This window comes from Equus caballus, chromosome 17 (assembly GCF_041296265.1).
Source record: "Equus caballus isolate H_3958 breed thoroughbred chromosome 17, TB-T2T, whole genome shotgun sequence".
Lineage (NCBI taxonomy): Eukaryota > Metazoa > Chordata > Mammalia > Perissodactyla > Equidae > Equus > Equus caballus.
Genome location: NC_091700.1, coordinates 42,461,779 through 42,484,528, shown reverse-complemented (window position 1 = coordinate 42,484,528; position 22,750 = coordinate 42,461,779). Strand labels below are relative to the sequence as shown.

At 36.5% G+C, this 22,750-nt stretch overlaps 1 protein-coding gene across 5 annotated transcripts in view; it reads left to right on the top strand.

The window, feature by feature from the left end:
- The window catches only part of FNDC3A (fibronectin type III domain containing 3A), a 201,173-nt gene that overhangs the window by 118,987 nt on the left and 59,436 nt on the right, over positions 1 to 22,750 (top strand). For 4 of the 5 annotated variants that reach the window (XM_070239704.1, XM_023621583.2, XM_070239705.1 and 1 more), the window contains one exon: positions 17,306 to 17,382. In XM_070239704.1, the coding sequence (XP_070095805.1) occupies positions 17,306 to 17,382 (77 nt within the window). Of the gene's footprint in view, positions 1 to 13,198; positions 13,368 to 17,305; positions 17,383 to 22,750 lie in introns of those variants that run through there. The other variant, XM_023621584.2, reaches the window with a different exon arrangement.

Sequence of the window (22,750 nt, the reverse complement as noted above, 5' to 3'; positions counted from 1 at the left end):
CAGAATTAGAACAAAGAATCCTAAAATTCATATGGGGCAACAAAAGACCCCGAATTGCTAAAGCAATCCTGAGAAAAAAGAACAAAACGGGAGGCATCACAATCCCTGACTTCAAAACATACTACAAAGCTACAGTAATCAAAATAGCATGGTACTGGTACAAAAACAGGTGCACAGATCAATGGAACAGAATTGAAAGCCCAGAAATAAAACCACACATCTATGGACAGCTTATCTTTGACAAAGGAGCTGAGGGCATACAATGGAGAAAAGAAAGTCTTTTCAACAAATGGTGCTGGGAAAACTGGAAAGCCACATGTAAAAGAATGAAAATTGACCATTCCTTTTCACCATTCACCAAAATAAGCTCAAAATGGATTAAAGACCTAAAGGTGAGACCTGAAACGATAAGGCTTCTGGAAGAAAACGTAGGCAGTACACTCTCTGACATCAGTATTAAAAGGATCTTTTTGGACACCATGCCTTCTCAGAGAAGGGAAACAATAGAAAGAATAAACAAATGGGACTTCATCAGATTAAAGAGCTTCTTCAAGGCAAATGAAAACAGGATTGAAACAAAAAAACAACCCACTAACTGGGAAAAAATATTTGCAAGTCATATATCTGACAAAGGCTTAATATCCTTAATATATAAAGAACTCTCACAACTCAACCACAAAACATCAAACAACCCAATCAAAAAATGGGCTGGAGACATGAACAGACATTTCTCCAAAGAAGATATACTGATGGCCAATAGGCACATGAAAAGATGCTCATCATCGCTGATCATCAGGGAAATGCAAATCAAAACTACACTAAGATATCACGTTACACCCATTAGAATGACAAAAATATCTAAAACTAATAGCAACAAATGTTGGAGAGGTTGCGGAGAAAAAGGAACCCTCATACACTGCTGGTGGGAGTGCAACCTGGTGCGGCCACTATGGAAAACAGTATGGAGATTCCTCAAAAAATTAAAAATAGAACTACCATACGATCTAGCCATCCCACTACTGGGTATTTATCCAAAGAGCCTGAAGTCAGCAATCCCAAAAGTCCTATGCACCCCAATGTTTATTGCAGCACTGTTTACAATAGCCAAGATGTGGAAGCAACCTAAGTGCCCATCAACAGACGAATGGATAAAGAAGATGTGGTACATGTATACAGTGGAATACTACTCAGTTGCAAAACAGAACAAAATCATTCCACTTTCAATAACATGGATGGACCTTGAGAGAATTATGTTAAGTGAAATAAGCCAGCGAGAGAAAGATAATCTGTGTATGACTCCACCCATATGAGGAATTTAAAACTATGGCCAAGAACAGTTTAGTGGATACCAGGGGAAAGGTGGGGTGGGGGGTGGGCACAAAGGGTGAAGTGGTGCACCTACAACATGATTGACAAACATTAATGTACAATTGAAATTTCACAAGATTGTAACCTATCAATAACTCAATAAAAAAAATTAAAAAAAAAAAAAACCAGACAAGGACAACATGAAGAAAAATTACAGGCCAGTATTGCTGATGAACATAGATGCAAAAATTCTCAACAAAATATTGGTTAACCAAATACAGCGATACGCTAAAAGGATCATATACCATGATCCAGTGGGATTTATAGCAGGGACGCAGAGATGGTTTAACATCTGCAAATCAATCTATGTGCTACACCACATTAACAAAATGAGGAATGAAAGTCACATGATCATCTCAGTAGATACAGAGAAAGCATTTGACAAGATCTAACATCCATTTATGATAAAAACTCTCAACAAAATGGGTATAGAAGGACAGTACCTCAACATAATAAAGGCTATATATGACAAACCCATGGCCAATATCATACTCAAAGGTGAAAAACTGAAAGTCATCCCTCTGAGAACAGGAACAAGACAAGGCTGCCCACTCTTGCTAGTCTGATTCAACATAGTACTGGAGGTTTGGGCCAGAGCAATTAGGCAAGAAAAATAAACGAAAGGGATCTAAATTGGAAAGGAAGAAGTGAACCTCTCAATGTGTGCAGATGACATGATTCTATATATAGAAAACCATAAAGAATCCATCAGAAAAATATTAGAAACAACAACTACAGCAAAGTTGCAGGGTACAAAATCAACTAAGAAAAATAAGTTGCATTTCTATACACTCATAATGAACTATCAGAAACAGAAATTGAAGAATACAATCCCGTTTACAGTCAACAACAAAAAGAATAAAATATCTAGGAATAAATTTAACCAAGAAGGTGAAAGACGTATACCCTGAAAACTATAAGACATTATTGAAAGAAATCGAAGAAGACATAAAGAAATGGAAATATATTCCATGCTCATGGATTGGAAAAAATAAACATAGTTAAAATGTCCATATTACCTAAAGCAATCTACAGCTTCAGTGCAATCCCACTCGTAATCCCAATGACATTCTCACGAAAAAAGAACAAAAAATCTTGAAATTCATACGAGGCAACAAAAGATCCCGAATAGCCAAAGCAATCCTGAGAAAAAAAACAAAGCTGGAGGCATCACAATCCCTGACTTCAAAATATACTACAAAGCTGTAGTAATTAAAAAAGCACAGTACTCATACAGAAATAGACAGGCAAATTGATGGAACTGAATTGAAAGCCCAGAAATAAAAACCACACATCTATGGACAGCTAATCTTCAACAAAGGAGCCAAGAACATACAATGGAGAAAGGAAAGTCTCTTCAATAAATGGTGTTGGGAAAACTGGACAGCCATCTGCAAAAGAAGAAAGTAGACCATTATCTTACACCATACATAAAAATTAACTCAAAATGGATCAAAGTCTTGAATGTAAGACCTGAAACCGTAAAACTCCTAGAAGAAAATGTAGGCAGTACTCTCTTTGACATCGGTCTAAGTAGCCTTTTTTCAAATACCATGTCTTCTCAGACAAGGGAAACAAAAGAAAAAATAAACAAATGGGACTACATCAGACTAAAAAGCTTCTGGAAGGCAAAGGAAACCATGAATAATACAAAAGACAGCCCACCAACTGGGAGAAAACATTTTCAAATCATATATCTGACAAGGTGTTCGTTTCCAAAATACATGAAGAACTCTTGCAGCTCAACAACAAAAAAAGCAACCCAATCAAAAAATGGGCAGAGGATATGAACGGACATTTTTCCAAAGAAGGTATACAGATGGCCAAAAGGCACATGAAAAGATGTTCATCATCACCATTTATTAGCGAAATGCAAATCAAAATTACAATGAGATATCACTGTACACCTGTCAGAATGGCTGTAATCACCAAGACAATAAGTAACAGATGTTGGAGAGGATGTGGCGAAAAGGGAACCCTCATACACTGCTGGTAGGAATGCAAACTGGTGCAGCCACTATGGAAACAGTATAGAGATTTCCCAAAAATTAAAAATAGAAATACCAAACAACCCAGCCATCCCACTGCTGGGTATTTATCCAAAGAACCTGAAATCAACAATGCAAAGAGACTTATGCAACCCCTATGTTCATTGCATCATTATTCACAATAGCCAAGATGTGAAAGCAACCGAAGTGCCCATCAACTGATGAATGGATAAAGATGTGGTGTATATACACAATGGAATACCACTCAGCCATAAAAAAGACAAAATCATTTGCAGTAGACCTTGAGGGTATAATGTTAAGCAAAATAAGCCAGACAGAGAAAGACAAACACCGTATGATTTCACTCATATGTGGAAGGTAAACACATGAATAAAGAGAACAGTTTAGTGGTTACCAGAGAAGGAGTTGGGGAGAGTGGGCAAAAGGGGTAAAGGGGCACATATGGATCTTGAACAGATAAAAATTAGACTATTGGTGGTGAGCATGATATAGTCTTCACAGAAACTGATAAATAATAATGTACATCTGAAATTACACAATGTGATAAACAATTATGACCTCAATAAAATAATTGGGAAAAATTAATATTTTGATGTCAATAAAACTAAAAACAGCAGGAGCCCAAATAAGCTGACAGTGGGAAGAAGACTCTGAGGTAGCAGTGAATTGTGAGGCCATGGCATAATGCTCCAAATGTAAATCTAAATGTTATTTGTCAAGCACAACATGTTATTTAAAAAGGGTAATAAATGTTGGCATGTTATGAAAAAGGTCTGTCTGAAGAGCCTAGCTACTATGGCCATTTTCCAGATAACACATGGCTGGTAGACATGTTTTCAAAGGTCCAGACCTTAAACCACAGAAGTTGTAGGGAAACTTAAAGATAAATACAGAGTCTGTTATATGTAAAATCTGTAATTAAAGTGAAAAGGCTTAGCTATTATGTAAAAAAGAACTGAACATAACTCTTTTCAACATCAGCAGTGCTGATTTAATGCAGTCTGTGCATGTTGGATGACTGGTCTCCCCTGTCAGTGTGGGCATTTTTTTTCAACCGCTGTGGCCTTAATGTTTGATCCTGACAGGATTTGCGTCATTGATCCGTATCACTGCCTGTGTGATGTCAGCGTGTGGGTGTGCAGTTATTGAGACACAGTTAACCTAATGTGCTGGAGTAAATCCCAAGCACTGTTTCCTAGTAGAATAACAAAGAATGATTCATTATTGTTCACATTAGACTGATACTAAAAATAGTAGTGTTCACGACCTGCTACATTCATGCACATTAATATCACAGCCTTTGTAGCTTTCTAAACAAAAGCACTAAAAATAACTTCCTGTTTAGAAACAGGTGGTTGGTAAACACATCTCCTACTTCGTTTTCTATCTGTATACAGTTCAATTTAGTGCTAAAGGTAGATTCTAACCATAATATGATAGTCATTCTTCAGACTTTTCCTATTTAGTGTGCTTATCACTGATAAATCTAACTGCCTAGCTAATCTACTTATAGAAATTTTTAATTACCTGTATATAAATAAATGAAATTGCCCATAATTCTGAATCATACTTAGGCCTCTAGTCTAAGAAGTCTAATTTATCCAGCCTGAAAAAAGAATAATAAATTTTCAAGGAAATGAAAGGCCCCTAAACATCTAAGCCATAAATAATGACCTTGATCTTTTCTCTTTCTTTGATAACTTTCTTCCTCATTCTGCTCCCAAATTATAATCACCCACTTGCTAAATTCCTAGATTCAAGGCCTGTGCTAATTGCTTGCCTCATGTGAATAAATGTTGCCAGCTGTTTTATAGTCTTAACAAATAATCATCTCCCATTAATAGGGTGACCTCATGCCCCAGTTTGTCTAGGACAGTCCCATTTTATGCCTCTCATCGTGTATCTAACCAGTTTAATATTTGTCCCAGACTTTTCATTTTTTAACAGAGTATAATTAGTAGTTCTATTAAAATAAGCTGTGATGCATCTGGTCGACCACCATTTTGTATTTCCAGCTTCTGCCATGTTCTCTAGTAAGCGGTTTATCTATCTCTTGTTTTCACTTTAACCTGTGATTAAATCTCAAGGCAACCAGAATAAACTGTTTCTCTTTTCCTGACCCTTGTGAGAAGCAAGTCAAAGATAGCAGTTAAGATACTTAGTAGTAAAGCAAAGTACTCTAAGATATTGAGGGCCAGGGACTGCTAACTCCTTCCAGTCTCCTGGTGTTGGTGACTGCGGAAGAATGTGATGCTGCTGCCCCTGCTGGCCATTTGGTGTAACCAGGCCACCAGTTAGAGGGATCACTGGAAAGTGTATAGGTTAGATGAATATGAAATATATGGAGGAAATAAATTCTAAATACCCCTGCCTAGAATATATTAAAAAGAGTGTGAATAGTTTTGTCATTCATCTTATAAATCTATAACTATTAGTGGCAGTGCTTTTTTCTTTTACAATAAACCCTTTCAGCAACGAGCTAAAAAAAATTCTAAATTTGGTAAAACATTCAAAAGAATCGTAAGTAGAGACAATTCAGTTGAGTTTTGTTTGTAAAAATATTTGAAGGTATTGTTATAGTACCAGTGAAAATATTTGGACTGAAATATTTATACATTTCATAAAGGAAAAAATAGAACTGAGAATGTCCTCGACTTAGCAGAATTTGTTCCCACCTTACCAGATAGCACCTCAGAATCAGAGTATTTTCTTAATACAAGTATTATAGTCTTAAATTAAAGTACTGTAGAAAGTCAATTGAAGATATCAACAGCTTCAAATTTATTGATCATAAAATACAATAGTTGGAGGCAGGGTTTTTTTGGTGAGTAAGATTGGCCCTGAGCTAACATCTGTGCCAGTCTTCCTCTATTTTTTGTATGTGGGACACTGCCACAGCATGGCTTGATAAGCAGTGTGTAGGTCCACACCCAGGATTCAAACCTGCGAACCCCGGGCCACTGAAGCAGAATGTGCGAACTTAACCACTACACCACCGGGCCAGCTCCTGCAGGCAGTTTTATGAAAGAATTAAAAGTAAGACTACATTGGAAAAAGAAAATTTTCAGTTAAATATCAGTGATATGGAATTAGAGACAGATATAGCTAACAAATTGATTAAAATACATGGATGTGTACCAAGAATAATTGTTCTGCTAATACTACTCTTTAGTATTCATATATTCAACATAAAGAAGGCTATAAAATGCTCTTTGATGTATGTGCATGTCTTTTTTAATAAAGCATTTTATTTTTTCATAATTTTAATAGAATTCCTTTTCATGTCCCTCAATATAATAAAAGCAATTTGTCAGTCAGTGAAGAACTATTCCAAATACATAATTTTAATGATTTTTTAGTGTTCTCTTTCACTTTCAAAGGGGTCCTAGATTGAATGATGATAATATAGTTACCCATCCTCTGCTCTGTTTTCTCCCTCTTCCATCACCACAGCTTAGCCAGCCTTGAGGACAAATCTTTATCTCTCTTACTACTATGAGTTATTCCTAAATCCTTGTCCACAGAACTGGGGAAATTTCACCAGTATAAGAAATGGGGAAAATAAGGATAATATAGTGATTTTTCAGTAAGCTTAAATTTATTCAACCTAGAGACTTTTTTAAAATTCTGAACTCCCTCCTACTATTTTGAGGTTAAAATATCCTTCCTCGATGAATTGATGTGAAAATATAGGATAGACTTCCTTCTATCTGTCCTTAATTTCTCCCTGGTTTCCTTTTAATGACATCACTTGGCCCAATAAAAAGCTGGTTACCTTAATGAGTCCCCAGAATTTGTTTTGAAATTTTACTGGTACATAAATCCAAATATTTGGGAAATACTACATTAGAACACAGATATCTGTCGGTATTTACCATTCTCTGGTTAATATCTAGCCTCCTAACCTCATCTAGCCACCTCACTGGTGTCCCAGTCAATCTAAAACATGTCTGGTTTTAGGATGATCCTCACATTTGCTTCCTACTGGCATGCATCATGTAAAATAAAACTTTTGGGGGGCCAGCCCAGTGGCGCAGCAGTTAAGTGCGCATGTTCTGCTTCGGCAGCCCGGGTTCGCTGGTTCGGATCCCGGGTGCGGACAAGGCACCGCTTGGCACGCGATGCTGTGGTAGGCATCCCACATATAAAGTAGAGGAAGATGGGCATCGATGTTAGCTCAGGGCCAGTCTTCCTCAGCAACAAGAGGAGGAGTGGCAGCAGTTAGCTCAGGGCTAATCTTCCACCAAAAAAAAAAAAGTTTGTTAAATTGATACCTTAGTTTAATATAAGTAAAGGAGAAAGTCATAGAAAAAGAAAATGCTACTGTGTGGCCAGATCTGCAAGGTGACTAAGGCCCCTGAAAGACAAAAGAGGAAAAACATGGGCAAGCAAATAAAGAGAGGCTTAAAAGAAACAAGGTTTGACTTGTGCCCAAGAACAAAGTTATACGTTCTAATCCTTTGCTCCTCTTCTCTTCCTGTGATTATTTGCATATATCATGGTCAGTCACTTCCCAGCAATAGACTCTCCCCATAGAGCACTTGATTAGTTGCAGATTTCATTGACCTTACCTTGGTCCGTTGATTCCATGGACATGCATCAGTTATGGTCCAAGCTGCATGAGCTTACCACTTGTTATTTAGATGCTTATTCAGAACCTGTACTGCCACAAGAATCAGGGTCACCTTCATGGTCAGTCAGTCTTTTGAAGGATTAGGTATATATTTGTAGAGGAGTAGAAGAGGGACGTATTTCACATCCCCATTCTTTTAAATTTATATCTTAATGATTTGAACCACTTTTTGCTGAGCTAAATGAGTCTGCCTCTTAAATTTTCTGACATGCAAATGACCCAGATGTATTACTACAGTCTAAGAGCAACCTTAGTAAACAACTGATCTTGTTTGTTTGTTGCTGGAAAGAATTTTATAAAATCAGAGCCAACTCTTCCGCCTTTTAATTTGCCTCATAGAATCCCCTTCTGCAAGCCAACTGATTCAGCTGTCTTACCTGTTCATTTTGCTACTGCAGGTCTTCCTAGACTTACAATGGGGTTATGTCCTGATAAATCCATCATAAGTTAAAAATATCGTAAGTCAAAAATGCATTTAATACACCTAACCTACTGAACATCATAGCTTAGCCTAGCCTACTTAAACATGCTCAGAACACTTACATTAGCCTACATTTGGGCAAAGTCATCTAACGCAAAGCATATTTTATGATAAAGTGTTGAATATCTCATGTAATTGAATACTGTACTGAAAGTGAAAAAACAGAATGGTTGTATGGGTACAGAATGGTTGCAAGTGTATTGGCTGTGTACCCTCATGATCAACTGGCTGACTGGGAGCTGCAACTCGCTGCCACTGCTAAGCATCACGAGAGAGTATCGTACCACATATTGCTAGCCCGGGAAAAGATCAAAATTCAAAGTACAGTTTGTGCTGAATGTGTATCATAGTGTATATGCAGTTTCTGAATGTAACACTGTAAAGTCAAAAAATCGTAAAGCAAACCATTGTAAGTTGGGGACCATCTGTAATTATTTTTGAGAGTACATTGCTTAAAGTTAGACATTTATTTAGATGCTTTACTGAATTTTATATATGGCAGAAGTCAGCAGTGGATTATATCTGCTTTAGTTTTTTTCAAGCCAAATTATTGGGGCCATGCTCTATGGCAGTTTGAGACATACTTGATTTGCAAAAGATAAGGACTAGCTTGACAGTGTGGTCCTTGGTGTCTTAATTTTAATCACGTTTCAGCTCATATAAACCAGAGGCATTCTATGGCCTGGTTCTAGAAAGGGCATAAGACCAGCCTCAGTTCTTATTTATATTATTTTTTTTCTATCTTAATTTTCCCTATATTAATTCTCTGTTTTCTTTAATTTGTCATCTATTTTGTTTTGGGTTTTTTGTTTTGGTTTTTTTAGCTTTTGTTTTTGGTACTGTGTGTATCTCTTATATCTTAAATTATCTTTTGGAACAGGTTGGCTATGAAGTAATTCACTGACTGTTTCCATATCACTCACTAGAAACTTTTAGGATCTTTCTTTGGAACAGTTTCAGTGAGATACATTTAGGTACATTTTGCTTTGTTATCATTATATGCAACTGGCAGATATTTGGGGAGTATTGTGTGGAGTCTTCATCCAAATGTTTGGTGCTTTACTATCTGGTTTAGTGCCTTTTCTGTTTGTGGTTTATCTTCAAATGAATTTTGTGCTGCAGTCTTCTCATTTATTTTATAATTTGTTATATCCTAAACAACAGAGGCAGTGTAATGTAGTGGTGAAGAGCATGGATTTCAGAGCTAGACCACCTCATTCTGTTGACAGCTTACTAGCTGTGAGACCTTGCAAGTTACTTAACCTCTTTGTATCTTACTTTCCTCACCTGTAAAATGGAAATAGTAATATTCTACTTCTTAGGGATATTATGCAGATTAAATGAGTTAATTTCTGTGAAGCACTTAGACCAGTGTCTGGTATGCAATAAGTGCTTATAATCAAAGTCACCCAAGTATAGTGCTAGTGCTTGTATTGACAAGCCTACCTGAAAATCAGTAGTCCAGGAATGCTAATAGTTAATGTTAAAATGGTATCAGGAAGTCCAAACAGTGGCTATGACATGTTGTGCTATTAATTTAAGAGAGCCCTCTGCAAAAATATTTGAGATAGTGTTGTGAAAATAAAAAGCAGGTGCATTTTAAGTTTGCTAAAATTGTCATATAATCAGGTAAGAAAGAGAAAATGAAAAATATGCTCATTCTTGCATAATTCATTCCTATAATTTTAATGTTCTCAATGCATCTTCTCATTTTATGTTTATTCCTATAAAAAATGTTTGATGCACATTGTTGAATTAACAAGATCTTTAGGAAACAAAATACATCTATCTTATATTTTCCTTATTGTAACTGAAAAGTCCTTAAAAGTATGGACTGTGTCACTAATCCTGGGCATTAGAACTCTGTGCCAACTATAAGGATAGTAAAGGTATAGAGCTAAGTCTTGTTAGAAGAGTCCTGAAGACAGTTGAAAATAGTGAACAAGACAGAAATGACCAATTAAGCAAAGACCCAGTGGAGGAGAAAATAAGAGATCAGATCAAGAGTAGAAGTGGAGAGAGAGCTTTGACTTAGTGAAGGGACAGTGATTCTTCTGTAAACAGAAAAAGGAGGTGAGAAAAGTTTGTAGATAACCTTGAAAGAGTTGAATTTTATTCTGAGATAAGTGCTTGAGGTCAGGTTGGGGAAGGTCCTTAAAGAGTAGTGAGGATCTCTGATAATCATTCTAGAAAATAGGATGGGTTATTAGGATAAATTCCTGAAAGGATTCCAGAGCAATGCTGACTGCTCAGTTAAGGTTGGAGATAACTAAACTTATAAACATGCCAGTCTAGATTTCTAGAGTTCAAGTCTAAGAGAAGAGAAGGTAACTATCTGATGGATTAAAATTGGGGATTTTCCAGGGAAGGGAAGTAAAAGGAAGACATGGATGTTTGGAAAGGAAATAAGGCACTGAAGGCAATGCTGGGTCAGGAGAAGAGAGATCATTATGAGAATGAACAAATGTAGAGGAAAGAGAATTAGAGAGATGAAAGGTAGATGTGGTGCCCAGAGACTAAAATATGAAAGGTTAAGATTTCAAAGATGAGATAGTGGAATTCTAAGTGATAGGTTCCAGGATGTCTTTGAATGTGGGTTACTAAAAACAGAATGGAAGAGGAGGTCAAGAAAGTTTGAGCCTAGGTTTTTTGGACATTAAATTCATTGTGCTGATGGGCAAGAATTGGGATAGAGACAAAAAACCGTCAACACAGTGCTAAAGTTCTCAATAAATGAGGGCTGCGCATGACAGCAGTGACGGGGTAGAGGGTGGTATACTGACAGGATGATCTCAAAGAAAAAGAAACTTTAGCATGAAATGGGAACAACAGTGGTAATGGGAAGCAGCCTTGGGGTATCTGGAGACTGCCTCAGGAGAGAATGGGAAGCCTCTGCTCTCAGGGGTTGCTGGAAAAACTGTCCTGGGGAGAGCCAGGTTTCATTTAGAGGAAGCACATGAACCAGTGTTCTGTGAAAAGGTTGAGGGATATAAGGAAATTTCTTTATAATAGAGGAAAAGGTTCTAATGAGTACAATGGAAAGAATTGAGAAAGAGATAATCAATTAAAGAAAGAATCAAGAAATGGAAACACAGCTGTGCGAGAACGTGAGCCAAAATGAGGAAGTGGGCTGCAGGGGCTTGCTTTTTGTTTAGGAACTGAAGATCAGAAGCATGGTTGGATTTACTGAGAGGTTGAGTCCAACATTTACCAGCAGATTCTGTTGAGACCAGGAGACTCTCTGCTCTTAAGTCTTGTTCTTCAGGGAAGCCTGGCCTTTTAGTAAGAACTTAGAAGTTAATAATTACCCTTCTCCCACGTGTGAGAATGGTCCTTTAGTGTCTTATCTCCTCTTGGGTGTCTGGAATGTATTTATTGAAACCTATTGCTCCAGGTTATCTCTTACCAGTTCTTTTCCACCTTTTTGGGTGACTGAGCCTTTTCAAACATGGTTTACATATTTTTTTTTAAATATACCCTTATCCTTAGATAATCCTGGCTTTGCCTCATTGTGTGCCCTTGGCAAGTTACTTAACTGCATTCTGCTTCAGTTTCCTTACGTATAAATGATGCCTACTTCAGTTATTGTGAGGATTAAGTGAATTAACACATGTAACACACTCCGAATGGTGCCTGGCACATACTTTGCACTATATAATTATTATTTTTGAAAACGCATGGTGATCATACATTTACTTATAATAATAACTATCATTTATAGAGTGGTGCCAACCAGTGTACTCAGTACTGTAAATTTATCTAATTTGATTCTCACAACAATGCTATGAAGTTGATTATTTTAACCTTTTTACGGAAGGAAACAGACTCAAAGAGGAGCCATAAATTGCCTTGGTAATAAATATTGAAGCTGTTATTAAAACTTATATCTTTTGATACCAAAATCCATTTTCTTTCCATTGTGCAATTTATTACAAATCACAATCATTATTCTTACCTGTATGTTTGCGTTAGGTATTAATAAATTTCGTTAACTTACATAGCACCATAAAGTAATGAAAAGACCTCCGAAAGTTCTTACAGTCTTCTCTTGTTAACTGAACACATTTGGTCTCTTTCCTGGTCTCCATGTGTGCTTGAGTAGAGTGCTCTGACCCTAAACCTGTCTTTTCAGATTTCATAGATATGAGTAAGAATGCCACCCACCACCTATCCGTATTTATGTCACAGTTAAATCTTTAAAAAAAACAAACAGGAAAAAAAGAAAGTGAAACAAACAAAAAAAAAAAGGGTAGCCTTTATAAGCTTGAGAGGCAAATGCCAGCCTGAAACATAAATTCCACATTTGAGGAACACATTGATCAAGTACTGTGGGCGTTCCTTAAGGATTAAATACGGAGGGTGGATCAAGTTACACAAGGACATTTCAGGACGAATCTTCTAAATTAATAAATGTTATATGTATCCTAAACTTTCTAAGCAGCGTGCTGGATAATAAAATTTGAATGAGAAGACAGTGCCTGTGATGTTATCGGAGAAAAGTGAAAACAGAGAATAGTTTTACATCGAATATGTATTTCTGTACGTATATTACGGCGAGCTTTTGAGCGGTTCATAAGGAAGTATGAAACATCGTCAAATTCAAGGCAGCGGCAGTAGAAATCCTTTAATCATTTACTATACCCGAAATGCTGCCAGCTGGAACGTTCCCTTTTTTTCCCCTTCCTTTTCCGCGGGTCAGTGCAGGTCATGTGATAGTTATCACGTGACTCGGTCAAAGGATCTTTTCCTCTCGCAGCTTTGCAAAAAAAAAAAAAACGCGAAAGCCGTTCTCCAATTAAAGCTGTTAACGTGTACTACGCTGTTTCCTTGTTGGATTTTCTTGTTCTCTGCTGCTACTGTAAAAACAAAATGAGTGGTAAGATTTGCTGACTCTTTTTGAACATTCTGCTTTTATTTTAAAACATAGAAAGCATTGTATTAATTTGAAGTCATGCTGTGTGTGTTTTTTCAATAGATGCCAAATCTATTGCTATAAAAATATTTTAAATTGTTACCATGTAGTTATAAAAAGATAAGATTGTGTGTAGAGTTGGGCTGATTTTATATTCCACAGAATATTCCTTTGCAATGCATTTGTTTTACTAGGTTTTTCATATTACAACTAAAATCTGAAAATTGGTATTAGATTATTTGGAAGCCATTGTGAAAGCTTGCTTATAAAGAGAATGTGTAGCACGTCAGCAGCCCGTTGCATTTTAAGAATTTAAAATTAGTAGCTTCGTTTAAAATTAGTAGCTTCATTTAAAAAAAAAAACTCTTAAACGTGAATGTATAGTAATGAAGAAAAGATAAAGAATAATTTAACTTATTAGATGAAATGTCTTTTTTAAGTCATTGATGGCACATTTTAAGGAAGTGAGGTGAGGGGCTTCTCAAATTCCTAAGACAGTTGGTGAATAGAATTGTTTCCTCTTCTGCAAGATTTTGGAATAGGAAATATGTTCTTAAAAAATCAGTAGCTCTATGATTTGGGGTAGATTTTGCTTAAATCATGTAGATTATTAAGGAGTTGCCAGGTACATCTCCAGTTCAGATATGTTTGTGCCATATGTGCATTTACTGATAGAGTCTGTAACACATTTAACGTCTTCATTGGGACAAAATCTGCTTACTGCATTTAATCACGTTTTGTGGTTAATTTTTTAGTATTTGTAAATTAAAAAGTATTGTTGACACAAGAAAGTAATGGAACACTTGTATCATTAAGTATGGAAGGCTTTATAAAGGGCTTTGCTACTGTAGACAGGAATAGCAACAGAAATGGTGCTGTATTGTAGTTATAAACATCAACACTTGTATTTTACTATGTTTATACAATGGGAGTTTTATGTGTTCAGTGTTGAATGTTACTTCACACCAGTATTTTAGATATTAAATATGGTATCCATGATTGTCTTTTTAAAAAAAATATATAACTGTATACCATTTCTGCCTTAGGATAAGAAAATCTCCATGCTAGGGTGAAATGATTACTTCATAGGGAGATGAGTTAATCATTATTCCTGGACTGCAACTAGTAATGTATTTACTGCAGGTTTATTTTAGGTTGAGTTTGTTGTGTTCTATTTTCAGTATCACACTTAAATATAATTAAAGGATAAAGTAGAATTTTGTACTACTAAATTATAAACTATTTTAGCAGCTCTCAAGGTATAATAGGGTTTGAATTTTAACTACATAGTATTTATGTATTCATATTTTTAGTGAAAGAAGGGCAACCCAAAGTTGTTTTACAATTTTACACATAATCAACAATCACTTGTTTTTTACTCTGCTAGCTAAAAAATAAAAACAAAAACAAACACCTATTCTGATGACTTGATAGAAGGATTAAATTGGACAGCATGTGAAGAGAACCACAGTCCCTGCCACGTGTAATAGAAGCTCAATAAATGTTAATTCTCTTTACTGAGATTAGAAATAGGATTTTCAATGAATTCTCTTTCTGGTTCCCAGCTAAATTTCACATGTTACGAAGATGTAAGCCAGCTCTCAGGATTCAGAAAAGTAGTTTGCTATAGTTTTATATAAATTAGCTAATAGAAATGAACAAGGATTAGCTTTAAACTGTTCTCATCTTCTCTTGAGTGCAGCATAAGGAGTTAAAAGGTGTGTTTTGAGTGAAGCCTTTCTAGTCTAGAAGTATAAAGCACCATACAAGTTTTGTTTGGCAAATAGGTAATGGTGGCTTAAATTTAGGAACATTTTATTCTTCCTTTCTTTCAAGGATATAAAAATAATGAAGGCCTTGATTTTCCTTGGAAACATCAGAGCATAGTTCTTAAGCCTCAAATTACATCAGTTGCCAATAATACATAGTACTTTAGTGTTTACTAAATATGTAGTAGAGATATAGCCTTAGAAATGAAACTGCCTGGTTTTGAATCCTTGTTCTACCAGTTGGGCCAGCTTAACCTCTCTGCCTCAATTTTCCACATCTGGAAATGGGAGTAATAATAATGATATTTACCTAATAGAATAATTATGAGGATAAAAAATATATAAAAGGCCCAGCACATAATAAATTAGTATTACTATATATAATTAGCTATTTTAAGATAATATTCTAAACAACTTCATGTATTTGCTGGGCTTGTTTTAGATGAGGAGGTATTTTGTTGAAAAGTTCTTTTTATATGGTCATTATATAGCTTAATTTGGTAGTCTGTCCCACATACGCATACACTCCTTTACTTCCTTTTAACCAGTTGAGCCTTTTCCTTGTTCTCTCCCTTCCCCTCCCTACCTTTTCTTTCTTTCCTCTCTTCCTCCCCTTCTCCACCCCTTTTTTTCATCTCTCCCCTTCTCTCCCTCCCTTCCAGCCCTCTTCTCCCCACCTGTCTTCTTCCTTACCCTCCCCTTTTCTCCTGTTACCTCTCCTCTTTCCCCTCTTGCCTTGTCCTCCCCGCTCCCTCCGTGATCTCCCTCTCCTCACTCCCCCTTTTCCTTACCACTCTTTAGTATTTTTTTCCTCCTGCACTCCCCTTTTTCCTACGTTTTCTCTTTCCTTGCCTGCCTTTCTCACCTCCCTTCCCCTTACCCCACGACCACTTTGTTGTTGAGTCCTCACCCCTCCCCCTTCCGTAGAAAGAGGAGAGTGGCTGTGATTTGCTGTAACCTTCATGCTCTTTATTCTGTTCTTCTGAAGTATGTATAAAGTTACTAGTGAAATTTGTTTCTTTTCTCTTCTGCCCTGTGACTAAGCTCTTCCTCTTTTCTGTTATAACTGAGATCCACTATAGGTATCTTCAGGTTGAAATTCTGCGTATGAAAGGAACTCTTCCCTCATTATATTCTTCATAGACTCTTGGGTACCTTTATTAGGCTCTGTGAGAAGGTTTCATCCCAAGTTATTAAAAACTAGTGGGTGAGGGGCAATTCGGCCTTAAGTTACGAGGAACAAGTATCTGAAGGTGAGATACTTTTTTAAAAAATTACATAAAGCAAGGAAGATTTTAGTTCCCTAGAAAGAATAGAACACACCTTCCAAAAGTAGTGCCTATTTTATCCCAGAAAGGTTAATAGAGAAGGTAAGCAGATAATATTTATAAAAGTTGTTTGGAAAGGATAACACTATAAAAATGAAAGGAAATGTAGAATAAGACAAGCTGAATTTCCTTTTCTTTTCTAGGAACTTTTCAGTGTAAGAAACAAAAGAATTTTTCTTTAGCTAAATACACGTATTGCATTTCTCTAACTTTGCTCTCAAGTCCCCACAGACATGACTCACGTATTAGACAAGAGGCTTTTAACCCTAACAAAAGCAAGTTCCAAATTTCTAACTAGTCTTTTACTGCTTTTTTCTCTTGACTTTTTCTTAATTTTTCCTATTGCTTTTCAAAATTTTGCCTTTTGTATCTTTCATTGATTTTATATGCAGACTTTAGTTTGATTTTCTCTAAGTCAGTGTTTCTAAACTTGCACAATCATAAGTATCACCTGGAATACTTGTAAAGTAAATATACTGATTCGAAACTCCGTTGTAAGCACATTAAATAAGAATCAGTGGGAGAGCCTGGAAATCTGTGTGTTTTAAAAAGCTCCCCAGGTGACTATTATGATCACCAGGGAAGTTTGAGAAACACAGCTGCAGGTAAAGAGTAATCAGTGCATTCTACGAGATAAGTGTTTATATCTTATAACAGGTGAATTATCTGAATTTCTTTTTATAGTAATATAGTCACTATTAGTTTGAGTGTTTAGATGAAGTATTCAAAGTATAATTCAAGTTGTTTTCAACTTTAGCTTGCTAAGTAATCTTGGATTAATACATCATTTCTGTGACTCATTCAGGTCCTGCTCAGGTTCCAATGATGTCCCCAAATGGTTCTGTGCCTCCTATTTACATGCCTCCTGGATATGCCCCACAGGTATGTTTTTATGTTATTTTTCATTTTATGTTAATTCAGATAAAAAATACCATTTAAGTGCTGAAGCTTACCCAGTATAGTATATCTTTGGTAAATCTATTTCAAGTATTTTAGTACATTTAGTATATTTGGAAAGGAGGAAAAATTAAATTGACAGCACTCATCATTTGGCCTTGTCTTTGAATATTGAATTATAATAGAGAATTAATTCTAGAGTTTTATCTCACTGAATATGTGAGTAATATAAATAATATCTTAAGGTTTAAAGGTCCCTACACTAACATTTTTTTAAAGTAATCATTCGCTTAGAAGTAACCCAGGACAGTGCTTCCAAACTTGTTCATACAATGGCTCACAGATTCCCATGACAGTTATATGACACATTGTGTTAAATAGAAGAGAATTTAGATCTGTAGACCTGCAACCTTAAGGGCTAAGGGAATCAATATCACCACACACTCGGAACCCTTTCCTGCATACTAGTTGGGAAACTCTGACTTAAAGAATAAATTTTATTCTTTGCACAGGCAAACGGAATTAAACTGTAAGATCTGCAGGTGTTCTGTATCTTCTGCTACTGCGATTCTATGTCATCTGCACTCATTGCCTCAAACCCTTTTTGGAAATATCCAGTTGCTTTTCCCAGCACTGAATTTGCACTTGAAATTTTCTTCGTGCACTCTCTTATTTCCTCCCTGATTATGCCAGAATATTGGTGGGATCTCATGGTGGATTCACTGTCCATTCTATGAAGCCCACCACTGTATGAATGACAGCAAAAGAAGACCATGCTGGTGAGGAGGATGGAAGTAGTATGAGAATTAGTCAGAAAAGCTATTCCACATCTTATTTCAAACCCTTGCTGGTTGCATGGACTTGGACAAATCAACTTCCTTGAGTCTCAGTGTCCTCACTGTAAGATGAGATGATAACATATTTGAGAATATTTTGTAATCTTCTCAGAAGAATAATCTGTTCACTCTCTACTTTTATTTAACATACTGACTCCTTAATTTATTGTAGTCTGCATTCTGCCCGTATTACCCTTCTAAATCTGCTCCCTCGTATGTACCAAACCCAAAGGGCTTTTTTCCAGCCTGATCCTTTTTTTTTTTTTCTTTGAGGAAGATTAGCCCTCAGCTAACATCTGCTGCCAATCCTCCTATTTTTTCTGAGGAAGACTGGCTCTGAGCTCACATCTGTGCCCATCTTCCTGTGCTTTTTATCTCTACTTTATATGTGGGACGCCTACCACAGCATGGCTTGCCAAGCCATGTCATGTCCGCACCCAGGATCCAAACCAGCAAACCCCGGGCTGCCGAAGGCGAACGTGCAAACTTAACCACTGCACCACTGGGCTGGCCACCCAGCCTGATCCTCTTTGACCTCTAAACATTTGACACCACTGATAGGATTTACATCAGATTTCCTTGACATAATGCTGTCCAGATTCTTTCAGCTTCTCTGATTACTCTTTCTCAGACCTTTCTCCACTTACGTAAAGACCGTACCTAATCTTTTCTCTCTACCATAGTTCACTTCAGCAAATATCTATTGAATGGCACCATGTACCAGACTCTGTATTGGGGGCTAGTGTCATAAAGATGATTAAGACAAATTATTTTGATGTAATTATAGGGTATCCTTCTGTTCTCTCAGCTAACAGTACCTTTTATCTTGATTTTTATGACAAATTCCTAACCTTATTTCACTCAACGTGACCTTCTAGAAGTAGCTTTCCTTGAACCTTTCCAGGTGCCTCTCCTTTTGGGTTATCATGGCACATTATGTATATCCCTCTTTTAATGAATTTATCACACTGTTAATAAATTCTTTCCTGTGAAGATTATGAATTGTTATAGTTCCTGTATTTAACAGTGTTCTACAAATAACGTATTGAGTGCTCATGTTATGTCAGGCCCTCTTCTAGGTGTTTGGGATATATCCATGAATAAAAGAAGCAAAGACCTCTGTCCTTCTGTGTTTGCATTCTTGTGGAGAGAAGCAAATAATAAGCATAATAAATGGATGAATTATATAATATGTTAGGTGGTGAGTGACATGGGGACAAAAGGAAAATAGGACTGGTTACATAGAACTGGTTACATTTTAAATAGGGTAGTCAGAATAGGCCTTATTGGAAAAGTGGGAGTTAGCCCTGTATTTATTTGAGGAAAGAGGATTCTGGAAACAGAAACAGCCAGAGCAAGTGACCTAAGATGAGAGCGTGCCTGGGAATGGCATGGAGGCCACTGGCTGGATGAGTCCTCAAGGCAGAATAGTAGTAATGCGGTCAGGGGGGTAATGGGAGCAGATCATATAGGACTTACTTATCTTTATTTCCTTAATGCTGAGAACAGTGCCTGTCATATAGGAGGGACTCGACATATATTTGTAAATCAAATAATGATCCAAGTTGAGGTTCTGTATCTTTAGGCCAAAAGCCAATAAAATAATCTTCCTCTACAGTTATGCGTCAGTTGACGATGAGGATACATTCTGAGAAATGCATTGTTGGGTGACTTCATTGTTGTACAAATATCATGGAGTGTACTTACACAAACCTAGATGGTATAGCCAACTACACACATCAGCTTTATGGTACTAATCTTACCAGATCACTGTTGTTAATGGGGTCATCATTGACCAAAATGTCGTTATGTAGTGCAAGGGTATAGAATAGTTCCTTTTAGCCTTTTTTCTAATTATAAAATTACAAAGATAATTTTATACATAACCTTAATAATGAGCTTTATTATTGCAGTTTAACAAGTAAGAAAGGGAAGTTTATGAGAGGTTGACGTACTGCATAGAGGCAGAGATATGTGCCCACTGAACTAAGATATCAAATGGGGAAACAAACAAACAAAAACTACAAAATTCAAACACAAAGCAAATGATGACACAGAAAGCAAATGGTAACAGGAGTAGAAAGAACTTAATTTACTAGCAAATAATACTTCTAGTCCCTAAGAGCATTGCAGCACAGAGTATACTTGATATTTTAGTGATGAAGTTAATGATTTTTCAAGAAAAAGTTATAGACTACCAGAATGGGACTCCTGAAAGGCAACATCAAAAGTTCTCTCCTTCTGCCTTTCTTGTAATGGCTCACCTGTTTTTATGGCATGCAGGTTGTTATGGTGATGAGAGGGTACCTAACAGGAAGGGGATTGTAGATTTCATAATGTGGGGAAAGGGCCTATATCAGCTTCAGGGAAAGTTTCTGATTACTCCTTTGAGCTGCACTTGGTATTTCACTTTGCCTTTATGTCAGCACGCAACAATGAGGTCAGTAAATTTTTCAAAGATGCTACAAACCAGTCTGATTTCAATCTTCTCTGTCTCTTCTGGGGAGAATAGCCAAAAAAGATGTGCAGCAGTGTAAGATATTGGAAGATAAAAGAACTTAGGTGTTTAGATAAGGATGAAGAATTATAATAAGAGCTAGAGAGAAAGGTTGTAGTCACTTATGTATAGCTAGATATATGAAATATCTGTTGAACGAATGATCAAAAATACCTATATTATTGTTTAGTAGCTTAAAGCTGGAGTAGCTCTGGGTTCAGGGTGAGGCCATAGAAGTAGTTTGGTAAAAGTAGAGGGGAAGCAAGGATTGTAGGAATTGAGGAAGTCACAGAACTCAGATTACTTGGTGGTGTTAAGAGGGGGAAAGAAATGTGGCATTCTAGTAGACCTAACAGAATACGTTTTTTTTTCTGGTCATATCATTCATTCAGTAAATACTTTTTTTGATCATCTGCCGTATGCTAGCTGTACTGTTCCAGGTATTGGGAAGAAAATGATAAAACAGAACAGATTTTTATCATGGAAGATATATTCTGGTGGAGAAGACACACGATATAGTCATGTGTCACTTAACAAGAGGAACGCATTCTGAGAAATACATCATTAGGCAATTTGATCATTGAGCCAACATCACAGAGTGTGCTTACACAAACGTAGCTGGTATAGCCTACTATACACCTAGACCATATGGTACTAACCTTATGGGACCACCATTGTAAATGCTGTCTGGCCTCAACCGAAACATTGTTATGCAGTGCATGACTATAAAATGTCAGATAGTAAGCCTCCTTTCCTGAAGCCCCTCTCAATTAGGTCTGTGTTCAATAAAGGAAAGAAACCAGAGCTTCGCCTAATTAGGAATTGCATGGCATATGTGGTTAGGTGGTCAGAATGTGCTGATAGCTCTATTTAGTTATATTTTGTTGTCTTATCTTTGTTTTAATTTTTATTAACATAAACTAATTTAGGTTATATTTTATCTTTTTTCCTTTTCACAACTTGTTGATTTTATCTTAATCATCACCACTGATGTACCCTCTTGGTGTAAAAATCGATGTCTGCATGGTTGGCCATTTCTCAGCAGCTGCACTTAGCACAGATAGTTTGGAGATCTCTGGCCTCGCCTTAAAGATATTGGCTACTTAGATGGTTACTTGAAGTGATGGAGTTGTCTGTACTCTCTTGGTCCTGGTCTGGCTCTTTGCTGCTTTTTTTTTTTTCTTTTTCCCATCTGCATCTTAGCTTTTTTTTTAAATTTGTGATAAAATACACATAACAAAATATTTACCATCATAACCACTTTAAATGTACAGTTCAGTGGCATTAAGTACCTTCACCGTTGCACTACCATCCACCCACAGAACTCCCTTCATCTTGCAAAACTGAAATGCTGTACCTAGTAAAGAATAACTACCCATTCTCTGTTCCCCCCAGCTTATCTCTGTATTTTAAATGTTCTTTTTCAGCAGAAAAGTAGTTTTTATAAGTAATTTGGCCATTTCTTTTTTAACCAGTGAGTGAGATTACATTTGTGTTGTAAAATAAAAAAAGAAACTATAAGACAGGTACCTATGGATTCTATGCCCACAAAGTGGATAAGAACATGGAATTGAACCCACATTGCCTGAGTTAAATACTAGCTCCTCCATTTACTACCTGTATGACTTTAGCAAGTTATTTAACATCTCTATGCCTGAGTTTCCCCATCTGAAAATGGAGATAATAGTAGTACCTATTTCTAGCATTGTTATGAGGATTAAATAGTTAACACACGTCCCTTGAGGAATTTACAGTTAAGTTATAGAGTAAGACATATGCATTTGAAACATTAACAAATACTAGTGTTATAAATACCAAACAAGTGATACAGAATAAATGCCATAGAAATAATAAGAGGGAGAGATCACTGAGATCATGGTGCCCAGGAAAGAGTGAGTGGACAGCAGTATAAGGAAACCTTCCACAGACTCCTAGCCCCACACCTCGACCAGCATCTGGAATTGTATGCTCTGCCTTGTCATCTCTTCTTTTTCAACTCATCTTTTTCATCCATAACCAA